At 40.3% G+C, this 17,743-nt stretch overlaps 1 protein-coding gene across 1 annotated transcript in view; it reads left to right on the top strand.

Moving 5' to 3' along the window:
* LOC122792798 (annexin A3-like) overlaps positions 1–17,743 on the top strand; it is an 825,182-nt gene that overhangs the window by 431,526 nt on the left and 375,913 nt on the right. The window contains exon 6 of the mRNA XM_044060366.1: positions 12,728–12,754. Coding sequence (XP_043916301.1) covers positions 12,728–12,754 — 27 coding nt within the window. The remainder of the gene's footprint in view (positions 1–12,727; positions 12,755–17,743) is intronic.

Raw genomic sequence — 17,743 nt, 5'->3', positions numbered from 1 at the left:
TGCACTGCCCTTTGGCTTATCTACTGCTCCCAGAGTTTTCGCAAAGTGCCTGGCTCCAGTCATTGCTTTGTGCGGGCAGAAGAAATTTCAGATTTATCCTTACTTGGACAACTTTCTAATTCAAGCAAATTTTCAGGAACAGCTGTTAAAGGATCCAGAATTTGTAAAGACTCTCCTCTCTTCCTTGGGTTACACTCTCAACGAGGAAAAATCAAAAATGGTGCCATCCAAGGAGATGACATTCCTGGGAGCGAGTCTGAATACAGCTACCCAGATGATATATCTCACCCAGGAGAAGCAGACAACTCTTTCAGTTTACTTAAAGGACTTGACAAGCCTGTCCCAGCTCCCTGCAAGGAAATACCTACAAACTCTTGTATTCTCCTGATTCCATATGCAAGACTGCATATGAGGAAATTGTAATGGTACCTCAAGAACATTTAGTGTCAACACACGCAGGACCTGGATATCATGGTTCCTCTGCTTCCATCTCTGCCGACAAGAGTTTCTATGGTGAGCAACAGCCTGTCTACAAAACACAGGCATGCCTTTTTGCCCACCTTCTGCCACTCAAGTTCTTACCACAGCCGCATTGGACTACACCCGGGGAGCTCACCTGGATGACAGATGCATACAGGGATGTTGGAATGCCCAGCAGATGCACCTGCACATAAATCTAAAGGAGTTGATAGTTCAGCAGGCCTTACTCGCTTTCAAGCATCTTCTTTCTCCAGGGACCCTGCTCGTCAGAACAGACAACACCATGGTCATGTGGTAGATCATCAAGCAGGGAGGGATGCATTCTTACCCCCCCCCCCTATGCAGGCATAGCAAGAATCTCTGGTCCATAGCAGCATCCCTGGGCCTGCATCTCCTAGCTCAGTTTCTTGCAGGAAGGCTCAATGTTTTGTCAGACCAGTTGAGTAGACAAACACGGGATCCTCACAAGTGGCAGCTGAACAGAGCAGTTTTTTACAGCATCATTCAACTTTAGGGCACACCTTGCGTGGATCTTTTCTCCTCCCCAGACAACCATCTTCTACCTTTTTTTTTTGCAGCAGACAGCATCACAGCAGAGCCTGGAAAGTGGATGCTCTGTACTTCCCTTGGACGCTGTCAGTTTATGCCTTCCCTCCTCTTCCCAGAGTATTATTGAAGATCAGGGACTAAAGTCCAAGGAATATTCTCAAAGCTCCGGACTGGCCCAGACAGCATTGGTGTATCCACTGCTTTACAGTCTCTCCCAATTTCCTCCTTGGCATCTTCCTCTGAAGCCAGATCTTTTGGTTCAGGAAGGGGGAAACATTCTGCATCCTCATCTTCAGTCTCTCCTTTTGGCTGCATGGCTCATTGGTATGACTCCTTCCTTATCTTCTTCCCTTTCCCAGCAGGTGGTTGACATGCTGAGGGAGGCCAGGAGGCCTAGCACTAGGAAGTCCAATGCTGGCAAATGGGAAAGGTTCTCTCATTGGATGCAGGCTAGAGGGGAATCTTCTTCTCAGCCTTACCCTTCTTTTGATCCTGGAATACCTGGCTGATGTGCTTAAGTGTGGTCTTTCTTTCTCCCGTCAAGATCCATGCTTCAGCCATTTCTGCTTATTCTTTTGAGCAACCCATTTTCTCTCATCCCCTAATGAAAATGTTTCTCAGAGGTGCTTGCAACTTAAAACCTCCCAGAAGGGCACCTACTCCGGCCTGGAATCTTAATTTTGTTCTGGAGAAACTCACTCTTCCTCCCTTTTGAGTCAGCTGCACTGCGGATTTAACGTTTCTCTCTCTTGGAAGACTGCCTTCCTCTTGGCTATAACTTCAGCAAGGAGTGTTTCGGAGCTGCAAGCTTTGGCTGTGGAACCTTTTCTTATTTTCAGTGAAGGTAGGGTCTCTGAGAACCAACCCATCCTTTATGCCTAAGGTAGTTTCTAACCTGACTCTTGATCAGTCCATACACCTTCCAACCTTCTTTCCTAATCCTCAAAATAGAGGTGAAAGGATCCTACATTCTCTTGATGTGCACAGACAGCTTAGGTTTTACCTGGACAAGACTAAAGACCTTTGGAAATCAGTATGGTCAGTTTTGCCCATGGAGCCCAGGGCAAGGCTATTTCTAAGCAAACCATTTCTAAATGGATTGCACATTGCATTACTTTGTTATTCCTTTCATGGCAAGGTCCCTCCTCAAGGGGTTAGGACCCACTCAACAAGAGCAGCTTCCACTTCTGCAGCCTTTTTAAGGGGTGTCCTTACTATAGATATTTTGGAGGCTGCCTCATGGTCTTCTGTTAACTTTTTCACAAAGCATTATAATTTGCCTTTGTTTTCCAGAGCCAGGGTTTGCCACTGCTGTTCTGCAGGGCATTATCTCCAACCCTTTATTCTGTTGGTTCCTCCTCCCTTTTCTCTGGGCTTTGGTAATCAACCCATTAGTTAGGACTGTAACAGTGAAACACTATGGACATAGTGCAGTTGTGTACACATAAATATAGATGTTAGAGTGTATTCACTGTTGCAGTCCTGGTTTCCCTCCCTCCTTCCCCCTTTTTTGGTCCTCTCCTATTCTCTTTTCCTAAGGTACAGGCTACATTTGATTTTATTTTCCAAAATTGCTTTTGGTTTAAGCCTTGTTTCTGGGGGCTTCTGACTGTTATGGCAAGAAAAACTGAAGAAGTGATGTCTGCTAACTCCTTGTGTGTCGGACATCCTGTTGTCCTTTACAACATAAGTCATATTTACTTACCTTTGGTATTCTGGCCGATCGAGGGCTACCAGGAGCCGGATAACCCATTAGTTAGGACTGCAACAGTGAATACACTCTCACATCTTCATTTATGGTAAGTGTACACAACTGTACTTTCCTCACTCTGTTACATGTGCTTTGTGAGGTATATGCCTAAAGGTTCATTGTACTCAGTCTTATAAGGGAAGAATAAAGGGATGGTTATAACCACCTTGTCCCTGGATGAGATAACCTTACTAATGAGATGGGCCATGTAGAAAGCTTTCCGTGCACTGGAGGCAGTATGATGGACAAAAGTCAGTTTGCTGTCAACCTGGGTGCCCAGGTCCATCACGACTAATTGCATGCTTAGTACCTTATTATCAGTTATAATTTGTGGGGATGTCACTCTCCCCAAAAGGAATGATGATGCATTTTTTGGCATTCATTTTGAGGCCATGTTTCTGGCACCAGTCATTTGTTGGGTTAGCCCCTCTTGGAGGATGTCCACATCTCTAGGGGAATTGATGTCAGCACCCAGCTTGCAGTCATCTGCAAACTTGGTCAGCCTTAGCCAACTAGATTTGGCTTGCATCTCGGAAAAGTATATCCCAAACAGCAGAGGCCCCAAGACCAATCCTTGGGATACACCGCTTGTTATGGGTCTACTACTTGAGGTGGATTTTCCTATTTTGACTAGGTGGGTTCCATCAGTGAGCCAGTTTGCTGCCCATCTGGTAACCTACAGATTGATTCTCAGTTGAGAGAGTTTATCTATTATACTTGAGTGGGGAATAGTAGTGAAGACTTTGGCTAGGTCAAAGTAGGGTGATGTGCACTGTCTTCCCCTCATCTATGGCCTTTGGTGACTGTCGCAGAGAAGTCGACCAAATTTAACAGCCATGACCTCCCCTTGACAAAACCAAACTTCGTGGGATAAACTGTCTGGAGGGTTGCCAGTGTCCTTGTTAATGAGGTCCATGATATTACACTGCATGGCCTTGCAGATCAGGCTAGTTAGGCTGATGGGTCTATAATTTCCTGGATGGGTAGGCACTCCAGCTTTGTGCAAAGGGATGACAGTAGCTGTTCTCTACTCAGCTAGGGCGAAGCTGGTACTCTGTCTTTGGTTGAATATGGTGCCTAATGGTGCTGCTAGTTTCTGCCAGAGTTCATGTAGGATGCAGCCTGGGATGTTATCTGGTCCCATGGAGGCTGTAGTTTCTGCCTTTGAGAGGGCAGTGATGACTTACTCCCTAGAAATAAGGGGAGGGTGGAGGGCAGGTACTGGGGTTTTCCAGTTTTAGTGATGGGGTGGCCAGAGGAGTGAAGTTTTCACTGAATCAGTCTGCTGGCTGGTTGGCTATATCTACAGCATTTGTGTATGTGGTGTCCTTGACCACTAGTTCTGAATAGAGTTTATTTATTGTGTCCACCAGACAGGTTTACTTTTCCTTGAGAAGGATTTCATCCTATCTGGTATTCCTGATTCCGTGCAGCTATATAAATGCTCATATAGTACTTTGGTATGGGTTTGGACATGGGTGCCAGTTCCTGTGGAGGGAGAGGGAGCTGTGAAGCTGTTTCTAGCTTCCCTCCGGAGGTAGTAATCCGCTTTGGAGAAGATTTTTGTTTGACCAAAGCTGGGGGGGGGGGGGTCGGAGGAGATAGTGATGTCAAAACTGACTGCTTTGTGGTCAGATCTTACCAGGAATGATAACACTGTAGGGATGCTGCAGTGGTTACTCATGTTGGTTAATACTAAGTCCATGATATTTTCACATCTTGTGGGGGTGTCAACCAACTGGTCCAAGGCATTTGCAATGACGAAATCAAGGAATCTCCGGGCATTTGTGTTTTGGCATGAGTCTTTCTTCCAATCTATGGTTGTATAGTCGCCCAGGATCAGGGTAAAGGGTTGAATCTTGATCGATTCGAAGTGGACCAGATAGGTGGAGTGGGCATCTTGAGTCAAGAGTTGCTAGCTATGATATGAATAGGGGTAATGTCACTTATTAACTGCACATGGAGTGTTTCCTGTGCATCATACTGCTTGACCAGCCTAGAGGTGTGTGTTTTTTTATAAATATATATATATATATATATATCGCAACTCCACCTCCTTTTGTTTTGCTGCCCACGGTTTGGGGTCTGAGTGAATGATAGGATGAGTAACCTGGTACAACTGGGGTGCTCTCCACAACTGTGGACCAGGTTTCTGTGACTGCACAAATGTCCGCATCTTCCTGGGTTAAGAATGCTTGCAATGAGTGCAGGTTCATGTTTATACTCCTGGCATTTAGCAGTATGACATTTAATTTGCGTTTTGATGAAATTTTCATGTTGGTAGTTTCGACCTCAAGGCATTGCCTAAAAAAGGCACTATGGGGGAGATAAGAACCTTTGCCAGGAGACTGAAGCCCAAGGGAGACAGATGCAGGCCATCTCTAGCAAAGCATTGTGGTTTGTCAGTTGTCATCCCTAGCTGTCAGGTACTGGATCCCCTTGGAATGACACCAGAACTTAAGCCATTTTTTTAAAGTCAATCTTTTTTTGTTTGTATTGAGGCATCATTCTACTGCAGTGGTGCTGTGGTAGCGTTGTCACCTCACAGTAAGACTACATCCTGTTTGGTTCTCAGCTAGAGCGTCTTCTATGTAGAGACATGCGCGAATGGGCATACCTTCTTTGAAGGTTGTGCGTCAGGGCTGGCAACTCGGCACGTAAAAATCTACTGCTAATCATTAGCGAACTGGAGTTCTGCTATGGCGGCCCCTAACCGGGAAAAGCCGAAAGACACAACAACATTGAGGCATCATTCTGGGTGATGGTCGAATGTTGCTTAAGGCTAAGAACATACCTGCTTGGGGGACACACTTACTGAGCTCAATCATATCTCTCTCCATATAATCCAGGGAGGTACGTCTGAAGTCATTCACTCCAACATGGACTATGACAGCCATAACAATACCTGTTGAGAGACTTGAGTGCATTGGTGATATGGCGGATTCTGACACCCAACAAATAACTCATGTTCTCATTGTCCTTCCTGGTGAGGGGCACATCTGTCTCAGAATGGAGTCTCCTATGACTAAAATGTTGGGTTTATGTTTAGGCCTTTGTGGCTGTGTGACTGTGTGGTGGGCCATGGAGTTGGTGTGTTTTTATGCCTCAGCGATCTCTCTTGTTTGGGTATGCTTTTTTTGAGGACCTTAGCATATGTGGGGGGAGGGTGTTGTGTAGATGAGGGTGGTGTTTGAGGTGTGGTGTTCATGTTGCCAACCTTCTTAGTGCCAGGTATACTGGTTTGTGGGGGAGAGAGCGAGGTGCTTGATTCCACCTCTCACAAATTGTATTCCTAGGTGGTGGTAGAGGGTTGCCGTGTACATGAGGCAGTTGCTACACTGTCTCAGGATGCCCATATCAACCAGACCGGCAGGAGAAAATGTAGGAAATTGTCAGAAACTGAAAGAGCTAAGAGGGTAAAGGGATGAAGGTCTAAGAGTAGTACTACTAGATGATAACAAGTGCTACTAAGGGAAAATTTGTAGCTGGAATACCTCAGAAAGGGTTAAAAAAAAAACATGCAGCAGACTTGTATCTAGACTATGCTACTCAATTTTAAGGTTAAGAACACAGTATAAAAAAAAAACTCACAATGAAGCACAGATCACTTATGGTCAAAAGAGCAGAACTCGCAGTGTGAAAAAATAGTTAAACAGCAACGAAATGCAGTTAAACAATAATGAACTGTAGTAGGTCGCAATGAAATATAGTTAATCAGTATATTGTATTAAACCAGTAGCTCAGTCACAACAGTAACAGCACAAATAAAGCAGCAGTTCAGTAGAATACTGTCATCAATTTAATGAGGCTACCAACAAGCAGTAATAAATATGGCAAACTAAATGCAGTTGAACTCCTAAGCACAAGCAGCAAAATGAAGTAGGAAGAGGTACAGTTTTATAGTAGAAAGTGAGGGGACAGAAGATGAGATAATTCAAGGTTGAGAAGCTAAAGGAAGTGGACCTTTACAAAGTTCTCACTATAAAACAGAATGAGCTGATGTAATCTGACTGGGGGATCGTCCAATATCACCTTTATACTAGAGGTGGGCAACTCAAAGCCACCAAGCTTTAAGACGACAACTGCAGCTGTGCGGGTGGGTGGGATAAAAAGTTGCACAGATTAAGCAGATGTGCTGTAAAACAGATGTGCACTTTCCCACAAAGAAACAGCTGGACCTCTCTAGATAAGATTTCACTACAAGCTCCAAAGGTCACTAACAGTAACAGATATTCAGCTGTAACAGACAACAAAAAGGAGAATAAAAACAGTTGTACAGATTACAGATATGCAGTAAAACAGAAGTGCAGCAAACAGTTGAAAATAAGCACTTTCTTTTTCCAATATCACAGCAGAGCAAATGGCAGAAGGCCTATTTCACTGCAGCTTTGAATAGATATAAAATCTATCTAGCCTAACCCAGTTTTTGTATCTCGGTGAGTAATATGTAAATTCACTCCGAACTCCTAGTACTAAATTTACATCTTCCATGCCAAACATTTTCATAAATTTCTTAAAATCTACCCTCCCTTGTTATAATTTCCTTTCTAGACCTCCCAGACACATATTCACTGTTGCAAAACCAAATTCCAGTCCCCACCTACAAGTAATATTCCTTGCTGAAAGCTGATTATTTCTCTCAAACATTTCTTAAGTTCCATTATAGCAGTTTTAGGGGGGATGTAAATGCATGCCAGTGTAATCCTCATCCCTAGCCAGTAGCCCCTTAGTACTATATATCTTCCATTATTATCTTTTTTCCCTCTTCTATCAGAGCTCCTGTTGCATTTAATAAAAGTACTCCTCTTCCTTTGCATCAAATATTCTTCTGAATAACCATCCCGAAAAATCTTTCTCCTGTAGCATAGCTATTTGCACTCTACTTTTTTTAATATAGTTCACTGCTCTTTCTTTTTCTTATATTTATCTAAGTCCATTTAGATTGAAAGACATTACAGAAAGCACCATTTTCTTGTATAGTTATTACCACCGTTTATATATATATATATATATATATATATATATATATACATATATATATATATATACATACATATATATATATATATATATAAAAAACCGCTCTTTTGCTAAATGTTTAGTTCCAACTTTTATGTTGCATGTATATACTGTTCGGCAGGTTGGTCTTTTGTACAGTTTTCATGTGATATCCATTTGCGCTTGTCACATCTTACATAACTTTTAGTTTTTTTGAAAGCTCTCAAACAGAACAGCTCCCTGAAAAACCTTCCTAAAACCTATGAACGTTACAATAACACACAGCTATGTACATCTTCAAATGCTGAAGTTCTTCCTAATAAGAACATAATTTCTAAGTTGATCGCTACACAGATAAGCTAAAGTTAACCAAAAAGAAAGGTTATTCATACTAAGACGCATCGTACAACCTGTGCTATTTTTTTATATCTATACAACTCTGAGTTGAGAAAAAACTTGAATGGTTTCAGTGAACACTTTCTCCAAGCTATTTTTCTTTATCAAATTGACTTCTAGTGACTTGCAAACTAGGTACAAAACTACTAAGGGTACCTTGTTTATCAGAAAAAAAAGCCTTACAATATTCAATATTCTTTTTCATTTACATGCTTTGTAATAAACTTGTTACTGGATAACTCCTAGGGTTTTTACCCAGTCATTTCCCTATGCAAGCATGGGAAAAAGCACACTGATTTTTCTTTTGTCATACTCTCTTAACCAAACCCTATCACCCCCCCCCCCAAAATTCTTTTTTCATTGCAATGCCTACATTTTTCAAAACTGGACAGAGAAAAAGGGTGAACAAGAAAAAAAAAAACAGAAGCACCTGTTCACATTAGTATCCCCATTATTGCATTAAAAAAATAAGAACTTTACTTTGTCTAACTGGTTTTGTGTTCTCTTTAAAGCTGTCACACCTGGGAAAATCCCTGATTGTATGTCCTAGTCAATTTCTCTGTTCTTTTTTTCTTTTCACTCACCTAATCCTCTTCCACCAGACCGTCTCCAGTTTCTGTTTCAGATAGTCTCCATGAAGGCATGACAAGCAGCTGCAGAAATGCTACTTAGTATACATATTTGCAAGTGCTAGGAAAAAAAACATATGTTCAATATTATAGGTTCATAGGTTGGTACTAGGCTATCAGCCCTAGGGCCTATACAAGCCTAGCCATAACAATTCCCTGGCTATTTCTTCCCAAACTATTTACTTCCCTGGACCCCTGTCTAGCAGGGCGACTGACGTGATCTCCGGGGTGAATTTCCTTTCTCCCATCCAGTCGTCAAGGTTCCTTTTGAAGAGGGCCAAAGAGGCACTCTGCTTGACATGTATGGGCAGTCTATTCCAGAGTCTGGGGAGTTTCTGGGTCAGGAACCTATCCCTCCAGCATGTTTTGTTTATTGTGATAAGGTTTAGATCCCTGGAGCATGGAGCATGTGGCTCTGAGGGATTGGGATTTCTTTAAGTGTAGCATGTCCAACAGCTCTGGGTTTGACATGGCCTTTTATGTTAAGCAGAGATTGCCTCTGAGTAGACGATATGTGACAGAGTATAGTTGGAGTTTTTTTAATGCAGTCAACGTAGGGCATCTGCTTTAGGCCTGTGATTCTTTTAATGAGGTATTTCTGCGGTCTTTCCAGTTGTTGCAGATGTTTTGAGAGGTACATACCAAATGAGGCGTTATTCTATTTTTCTTTTTTTTCATTTACATACTCTGTTTTAAAATAAAGGTCCGTAATCAATCATTTCCCCATACACGAATAAAAAACATACTGTCATGCCCCCCTTAACCAGGTTCCCTTTTTCTGTTTTTTTTTTTTTTTTTTTTTTTAATTACATTACCTATGTTTCTCTAAACTGCACAGGAAGAAAAAGAGAAGAGGGGAGAAAAATAAAAACAACACCTGTTTATAATCCCCATTATACCCAAAAATAGCATGCAAAGAAAACCATGCAACACAGATAAAATACTGTTAAGAAAGTGTTTTCTTTACTTAGAGTTAAGGTTCTCCCTTCTATTCCCCTCTAACACATTTTTTCAAACATTAATGAAATGATGTAGGGCATATAGTTGAGGCCTCCACTCGGCAAACAAATTTTGAAGAAGTCCAGTGTTTCCAGATTTTCTTGCTGTCGTATCTCACAAATGTAATTAATGCTTTGCAATCCCGCATTATTACTGTTCTCCATCACCCAAATCCTGTGTCTGCTTCATTCCCAAAGTACTCGCAATTCTTCTGGTCAACTCTCCTGCTCCCTTCCTTTTCTCCAACATTTTCCATTGAAATACTGGAAAAGGTTTCACAGGTGCAGTCTCTGTGTGGCCTTTATGACTAGCGGAGTGCGAAGCTGACTCCTGTTTCACAGCTTAGTTTTTGTTGGTCTAACTTTTTTTTACTTTTCCCTTAGTATGCACTTGATCAAAAAATGATTTTGTCCCTCCAGGGAAGAATCCCTTGAAGACAGTTGGATACCGCAGTTTTAATCTCAAACCTGCGTTTCGGCTCTCTTTGAATAGAGGGATGAATTTGCTCCTAGTCTGCCTGGTGTACAGTGAATAATCATTCTCCACAAATACTCTGCTGTCTCCTACTTTTAGTGTTTTGTCCTTCTGCCACAGTTTTGACAGTCAATTCTTTCTGCTGATGGGATCACATCCTTACTATTAAAGGTCTAGGTTGCTTTCCTATAGCTAGATTTGGAGCATACACACTATATGGCCCATTCAACTAAGTAAGTCATGCTCTGGAATATCAGTCCAGTTGCTTATCTATGCGGTCATAAATTTAATGCAGTCTGTTCCTTCCAGCTTCTCTGATATAGTTGAAAATCTCAGGTTTTCCCTATGTGCTCTGTCCTCTAATGCTATTATTTTTTGAAACCTCTCTTCCTGAGCAGTCTCATATTCAGCCAGTCTTTTCTTCATTTCGACCTCTGATTTTTGCAGCTTTATCATCTCATCTGAATATCTGTTTAAAGCTTCTTCCATTTTTCCAGCCTTTTGTTGTTTGTGTTGATATACTGCAGTGTTTTGTTTAGTTTAACCAGGTCTGTATGCAGTTGTCTTGTATCTTCATGTTGGTTATTGGAAGTGGTATCTGAAGGTTACATTGCTTTTTGCTGAACAGCTGCAGAATTCTCCCTAGGCAGGGTTTCGTCCTCACTTTGTGTAGCTGATTTTTTCCAGGTCTTCTGTATTTCTTTATTCCTGGCATCCAGGTAGTGTACTTAATAGCCAGTTACTGAAATTCACCCATAAACACAAGTCTACTGGCTTTCTGTGCTGAGTTTCTGTTTTCACGCTGAGAGCGCTAAAAACAAGCTTTTACTCAGTGTGCAGCCATCTTGAAGCTCCAAAATGTCAGCATTTCTGGTAAAATTCACAACAGCATTACAATGAGGAAATCAAATCTTCTAGCAGGGCTCCTATTACAATATGACAGTCATTTAAATTGCATCTTCAGAGTATACCTTACAAAGTCGTAAGTCTGTGTCTGAGAGTGCGTACATGCTATTTTGTCAAACCTTTGGATATGTGACATAATTACTGGAATACATAATGCTCTGACAGAAGTGCAGTATACAGGATAGCATACTAATGATGAATTATCACATGTAACTATTTTAAAAGTATTATGCACTGGAGAGTCATGTAAATTAGCATGATTAACTATGTAACATAATTTAGCATCATTGAAGGCTGACCTTGTTTAAAAGAGAATGGCACAATGTGTGTGTGTGGTTTCATTTCATAATCTCAAAATGCTGAAATCTCGAATTTTCAGCATTTCGATACCAAAAAGCCAAAACCGAAACTCCACAAACCCGAAACCATAAACCCAAACACAAAGCATAGACCACATGCAAACCACAACACCCACAACACAAAACAAATACACACAAAAGCAAAACAAACACCAAAATACCTACACTACACAAAAGCTGGGGGCAAGCCCCCCTGTACCCCCCCCCACTTATATATACTAACTCTGAGATCACACAAACAGTAACAGACAGAACTCTCATGCCCAGACATTCCACAGTTCCTCTCTCACACACACACACACACACACACACACACACACAATTAGACTCGTACATTAACCTACCCTAACCCACACATACAACTTAAAAAACAATCTAACACGCACTCAAACTCCCACCCAAAAACCCTTAAAAAAGTCACTTACCTTACACTCCACGCAAATCCATACAATGCAAACACCACACGTCACGTAATGTAAAGCCATAACCGCAAATTTGATATTCGAATTCAAGATTGTGCTTTCCATATTTTAAAATTTGGCTTCATAGCCTCGAAATGCTGAAATTCGAGATTTCAGCATTTCGAGATTATGAAGTGAAACTGTGTGTATGTATGTATATGTGTGTGTGTGTGTGTGTGTATATATATATATATATATATATATATATATATATATATATATATATATATATATATATATATATATATATATATACACATACACACACACGTGCACACAATACATGTGTGTGCATGTATGTGTGTGTGTGTGTGTATATATATATATATATATATATGTATATATATACATACACACACGCACACAATACATGTGTGTGCATGTGTGTGTGTGTATATATATATATATATATATATATATATATATATATGTATGTGTGTGTGTGTGTATATATATATATATATATATATATATATATGTATATATATATATATATATATATATATATATATATATATATGTGTGTGTGTATAGTGTATGTATATGTATTTTTTTTTTGTTGCTTACATTTTAATTAATGTACTGCCCTTTGACAATGCTCAGAAGTTGTACATCAGAAATGTACCTTAACACTGTCTTGTAATAATGGAAAAGGATATTTATAACATGCTATTGTTTGCATAGAGCTCAACATTGATTTAGAACTTCTATTTTTTTCATGCTTAGCCTTGGACACACAGAAAAGTCAACAAGGTCAGGACATAAGTGCTTCTTTTGAATGTTTAAGCATGCTTTATTTTTACCATTGTTTTTAATATTGTGCATCAAATTTGTGAAAGTTCTGTACTAGTGAGATGAATTGCTCATAAAATGCAGTAATAGAAAAAAGCTGTAGTTTGTGTGTGTATATATGTAATGTTTGTGTGTATGTGCATATATGTGTATATATAATATATATATATATGTGTGTGTATTTTACTAGTTTATGCTACAATATACTTTCAAAACAATAAAAATGCACATTCAAACTAGAAATGTAGATCAGACTTGGTCGAAAACGCATTTTTTTTCATTTATGCCACATTCTTTTGCTCACGTCCAGCACTCCCGCGGATTGAAGTTGTTTTTGTTTGAGACTTCCACCTCTATTCCAACACAGTGTAGGTTGGAAAGATGCCTAACTTCATAAACCCATTGCCACTGGCAGCAGACAGCTCATTAGGTTTGCATCAGGAGGAGATAATTTCCAGTTCACATCTTTGCCCTTTGACTTGACACCTACCTAGAGTATTTTACAAAATGTCAGGCTTCAGTGATTGACATGCTGGGCAAAGGGCATTCAGATTTATCCCTGACTGATTTCTTCATCGTGCAGAATCCCAAACAGGGCATACTCAAGGATTTCGACTTCACAGTGAGTTGCTTCTGGAATCTAGTTCACAAGAAAGTCTTGACTGAATCCATTAAATAAACCGGTCTTCTTGGGCTCCCTTTTGAAATTTAAGTACTTGTAACTCTAAGTGCTGAGAGATGAAAAAACTCCTTCAAACTTTTTATTTAGCTGTCCTACACACACCCCTACAAACGTTTTACAACTTGGCGATCCCCGTAAATTGGAAAAAAGGGAATATTTGGGGAAATGGCAAACACACACCCTTTTCTTCACTTTGGCTGTGATTTTATTGGTCTTGTTTTCTTTTTATTTTATTGCACTGCTTCTTAAACTCCTTTTACTTGGGTCATCTCGTCACCTTGGTGCTACTTTTACTGAAGGGAGTTTTGTTGCACCATATTTTTGTGTGGAAACAGACTAGGACTTGATTACCAGTTCCAATTCTGTAATCCAGTTTGTTTTATTAGTATTTCTTTTAGTTTGGATTGACCTATTGACTTTTAGGCTGCTTAGAGGCCATTCCTGTCATCCACCTGATTCCTTTTGGACTGAACTTCTTATTTTGGTTTTGTAGTATTACCATTGACTTCAATACTGGGCTTTCTTTAATTTTTTTCAGATTGGATGTTTTGGCTGTTACTGTTGGTATGATATTTGTAAGGATTGGTCATTATTTGTACTCCTGTTTGACATACCTCTCAACCTTTTAGAGAAAGAAGTCTGGGCAAAGACATAATGCTTGGACAAAGACCCCAAAGTAGGGACTTTTTTTTTTAAGATATTGCACTTACAAACATAGAAATGTAATAGAATAACAGCTTTGTTAGCATGAATCGTCTGAAGGTTATGAAGTCTGAAACCCAAATGTCTCATTTTCTTACTTTAGTCCTCAATGATTTTCGCCAGAAAACCACAGTTTTATGAGTAAACTGATCAAAAATATGAGGCAAAAATCTGGGCATTCTGCAGATCTCTGGACAGTTGACAGGGTATGCTGTCTGAGCCTGGATTCTGGACCTGAGCCACATCTTTACAGTTTTATTTTCATATGCATTTTATTTTTCTGTTTTATTTGAGTACCCTTCTCCAGTGGGATTGGTTATTTGCATTTTTGGCACCAACTTAATTGACTTTGTACTGTGTTCCCCTGTGGCTAAGGCATGTGATGACTAATGAAACACACACATGCCTTTGTTAACAAAGGTATTCCCTACATAGAGAATGTATCCCAGCGAGTTTGAGGTTCAAGACTGACCTTGTTTTTTGACCCTTTTATTGTGGATCCTTGCTATGGGGGGGGGGGGGCTGTAAGATGGTTGTTTACACCAGGTTTCCTTCTACTGGTACACTAAACTTTCATGAGTTTTTCTTTGTTTTGATTCATTACTGTACACCAGTTTTTCAGTCATTATTTAATCCTTTTTCATTATGTGTACATTTAGTTTTCCACAGGTAAAGTTGTTATTGAAAAGCTGATTTGACGAAGTCCAGTTGGTGAATCAAAGTGATTAGAGTGGAGTTAATCCAGTGAATTTTGCTCTGGTTTTCCTTCACTAATTTTATAGAAGAATTATTAACATGTGAAGTTTTGGACTGTTTGTTACTATTAATTTTAATCTGTAGTTTGATAGCATTATTTTTCATTTTTCTGAAATATCGAGGAACTTAAGGCAGTCTGCTGTTTTCACACTGGGGACATCTGTCATTCTGCTTCTGCGCTGTAGTTTATGTACTTGTCCTGTGACTCACTGTTGGTGTACACATGGCTCTTGGATTTGAGGTGGATTTAAGAGTCATTGGTGGTATTTGTTTGATTTACATACACAGTTTTTGGGTACACTTTTGCTGATCAACCTGCAAACTAGCCACTCAGATTTCTGCAGAATCTGCAACATTTTTTCTACTTGGTTACTACTATTTCTGAACACTTTTTTCTGGACAACATGTATGAGCTGCAAATTTTAATTGCTGTTGGAGCGCTTGGCGCTGAATGCCTAACAAATTAGCTTCAAATGTGGACTAATGCTGAAGAGTTAAGAGCAGTACTGCTTAAATGAGAGTACAGTAAAGGAAGTGTGTTATCAATTAGTGTTAATGCATTATCTGAAGGGTTATATTGACTTCCACAGTAAATTGAGAAGTAGTTAGGAAAACGCAATCTAATTCAGAAATTTCATTGTTTACTATAAAACAAAACTGCCCTGCCGCGGTGGTACGGCGGTAGCATTACCTCACAGCAAGAGGTTCTCCCGTTCGATTCTCAGCTTGGCTTGGCTTGGCTTGAGTGTGCCTTGTGTGGAGTCTGCATATCCTCCCCACGGTTGGGTAGCGTTCGAAAGACATGCGTGCATAAATGGGCATGCCTTCATTGAAAGTTGGGAGTCGAGCTGGTACCTCTGCGTTTCGTAAAAATCTACTGACAATCATTAGTGGACCGGAGTCCGCTGTTGGGACCCCTTACCAGGAAAAAGCCGAAAGACAAACTAACAAACACTATAAAACAAAACTGTCCATGTTTCAAAACTGCTTTGCAGAAAAGAGCTCCACTCATAACTTGCATAGTTAGACCAAGTCAGCTTTTGTATGGACGAAATCAAAATCTTCATTCAGTGATGGTAAATCTGCATGTACATGAGGGTACTATACGCTTTTTTTTAATAGGAAAGCGCATCTGTTTGTTCACTATATACATAATTTACTGAAGCACAATGCTTACACAGAATGATCTCGTATGTTCGCATCAGTTGTTTACAGAAGAAAGTTTTAAGACCTGAACACAAGGTGTAGTATAAACAAAGCAGTCTTATAGATTGGATTTTAGTAGACATGATGTCATTGAGATCTTCGAGAGGAGATGTATGCTGTTGAGATTCAGGAAAGTTAAGTGCACAAGACAGTGCTAGAGATTTATGTGGTGTATAATCCCCCCATTATGGATGCTACTGACAGTGTTATTTTGTAGCCAAAAGTCATTTAACAGACTCCTTGAAGCAGAGGAAGTTAACAGTGTTGTAGAATATATTTAAAAAAGAAACAGTAGGCATGCAGCATCTCTATACTGAGTCAGCAGCAAATGTTTTTGCTTGAATTCAGGATAAATTCTCGTATGTAGATAAAATGCCATTTCCCATGTAGCAGAAAACAATGACTGTGCAATAAAAGCAGTGGAAAAAATCTGGGACTGTATGGTCAGCCAGTTTATTGAGGGTTAAAACTGAGGTAAAAGAAAGGAGGTAAGTAAAAGAAAAAAAAAAGCTCATGAAGTGAACAGTAGGGGACAAATGTGTTTCTGCAATGAGAATATATAGCTTAAAAGATGGTTTGCCAACTGGCTCATTGACAGAACCCACACTGTGAAAGTAGCAGACTCCAAATCCAATTTCAGACCAGTGACAAGTGGAGTACCACAGGGTTCAGTCATGGGTGCTGTTCTGTTTGGCATCTACTTCTCTGAAGCACAGGCTAACACAGAAGGTCTTTGGCTAACAGTTTGCAGATGACTGCAAACTAGGAGCCATAATCGAAACTCCTAATGATGTGGACATCCTACGCCTCACTGAGACAGATGCTTGGTGTCAAAGCCGTGACCTCAAGCTCAATGCCAAAAAGTGCATTGTTATCCCTTTTGGTAAAAACTCTTTACCCATGAACCACCACATAGGCAGTAGTCTACTTAACACTGAAAGTGTGATGAGACCTCGGACATAGGTGGACTGTAGCCTCTCCTTTGATAATCACATCGCCACAGTAGTCAGGAAATCCTATGTGGCACACCTCATCACAAAAGGTTTTTCATCCAGGAAAAAAGGTCATTGTTCCCCTCTACTTGTCACTCAGACCCATTATAGAGTATGACGCCTCTTTTGGTATGCACCTCTCAAGACATCTGCAGCAATTAGAAAGGCCACAAAATACTTCACAAAGAGGATTACCAGCCTCAGATGCCCTATGCAGACAGTCTAAAAAAAACTCCAGCTTTACTGTATCGCATATCGCCCTACTCAGAGGCGATCTCTGCCTAACATACAAAGCTATGTCAAACCCAGAGCTGTTGGACAAGCTCCATTTAAAGAAATTCCCATCCCTCCGAGCTACATGCTGTAGGGATCTAAACCTTGTCACCACAATAAACAGAACATGCTGGGAAGGATAGATTCCTGTCCCAGACACTTCCCATACTGTGGAACAAACTTCTATCTATATCAAACAAAGCTCCTCATTAGCACTCTTCAAGAAAAATCTTGATTGGATGGGAGATAGGAAATTTACCCCGGAGATCACTTCTGTGGTTCTGCTTGACAGGGGCACAGGAAAATAATTTTCTTGGGTGGCGAAAGCCAGGATACCTT

Source organism: Protopterus annectens, chromosome 2.part0 (assembly GCF_019279795.1).
Source record: "Protopterus annectens isolate FY-2018-M chromosome 2.part0, PAN1.0, whole genome shotgun sequence".
Classification (NCBI taxonomy): Eukaryota; Metazoa; Chordata; order Ceratodontiformes; family Protopteridae; genus Protopterus; species Protopterus annectens.
The sequence above is the reverse complement of the archived record's forward strand: the minus strand, read 5'-3'. Positions and strand labels throughout refer to the sequence as shown.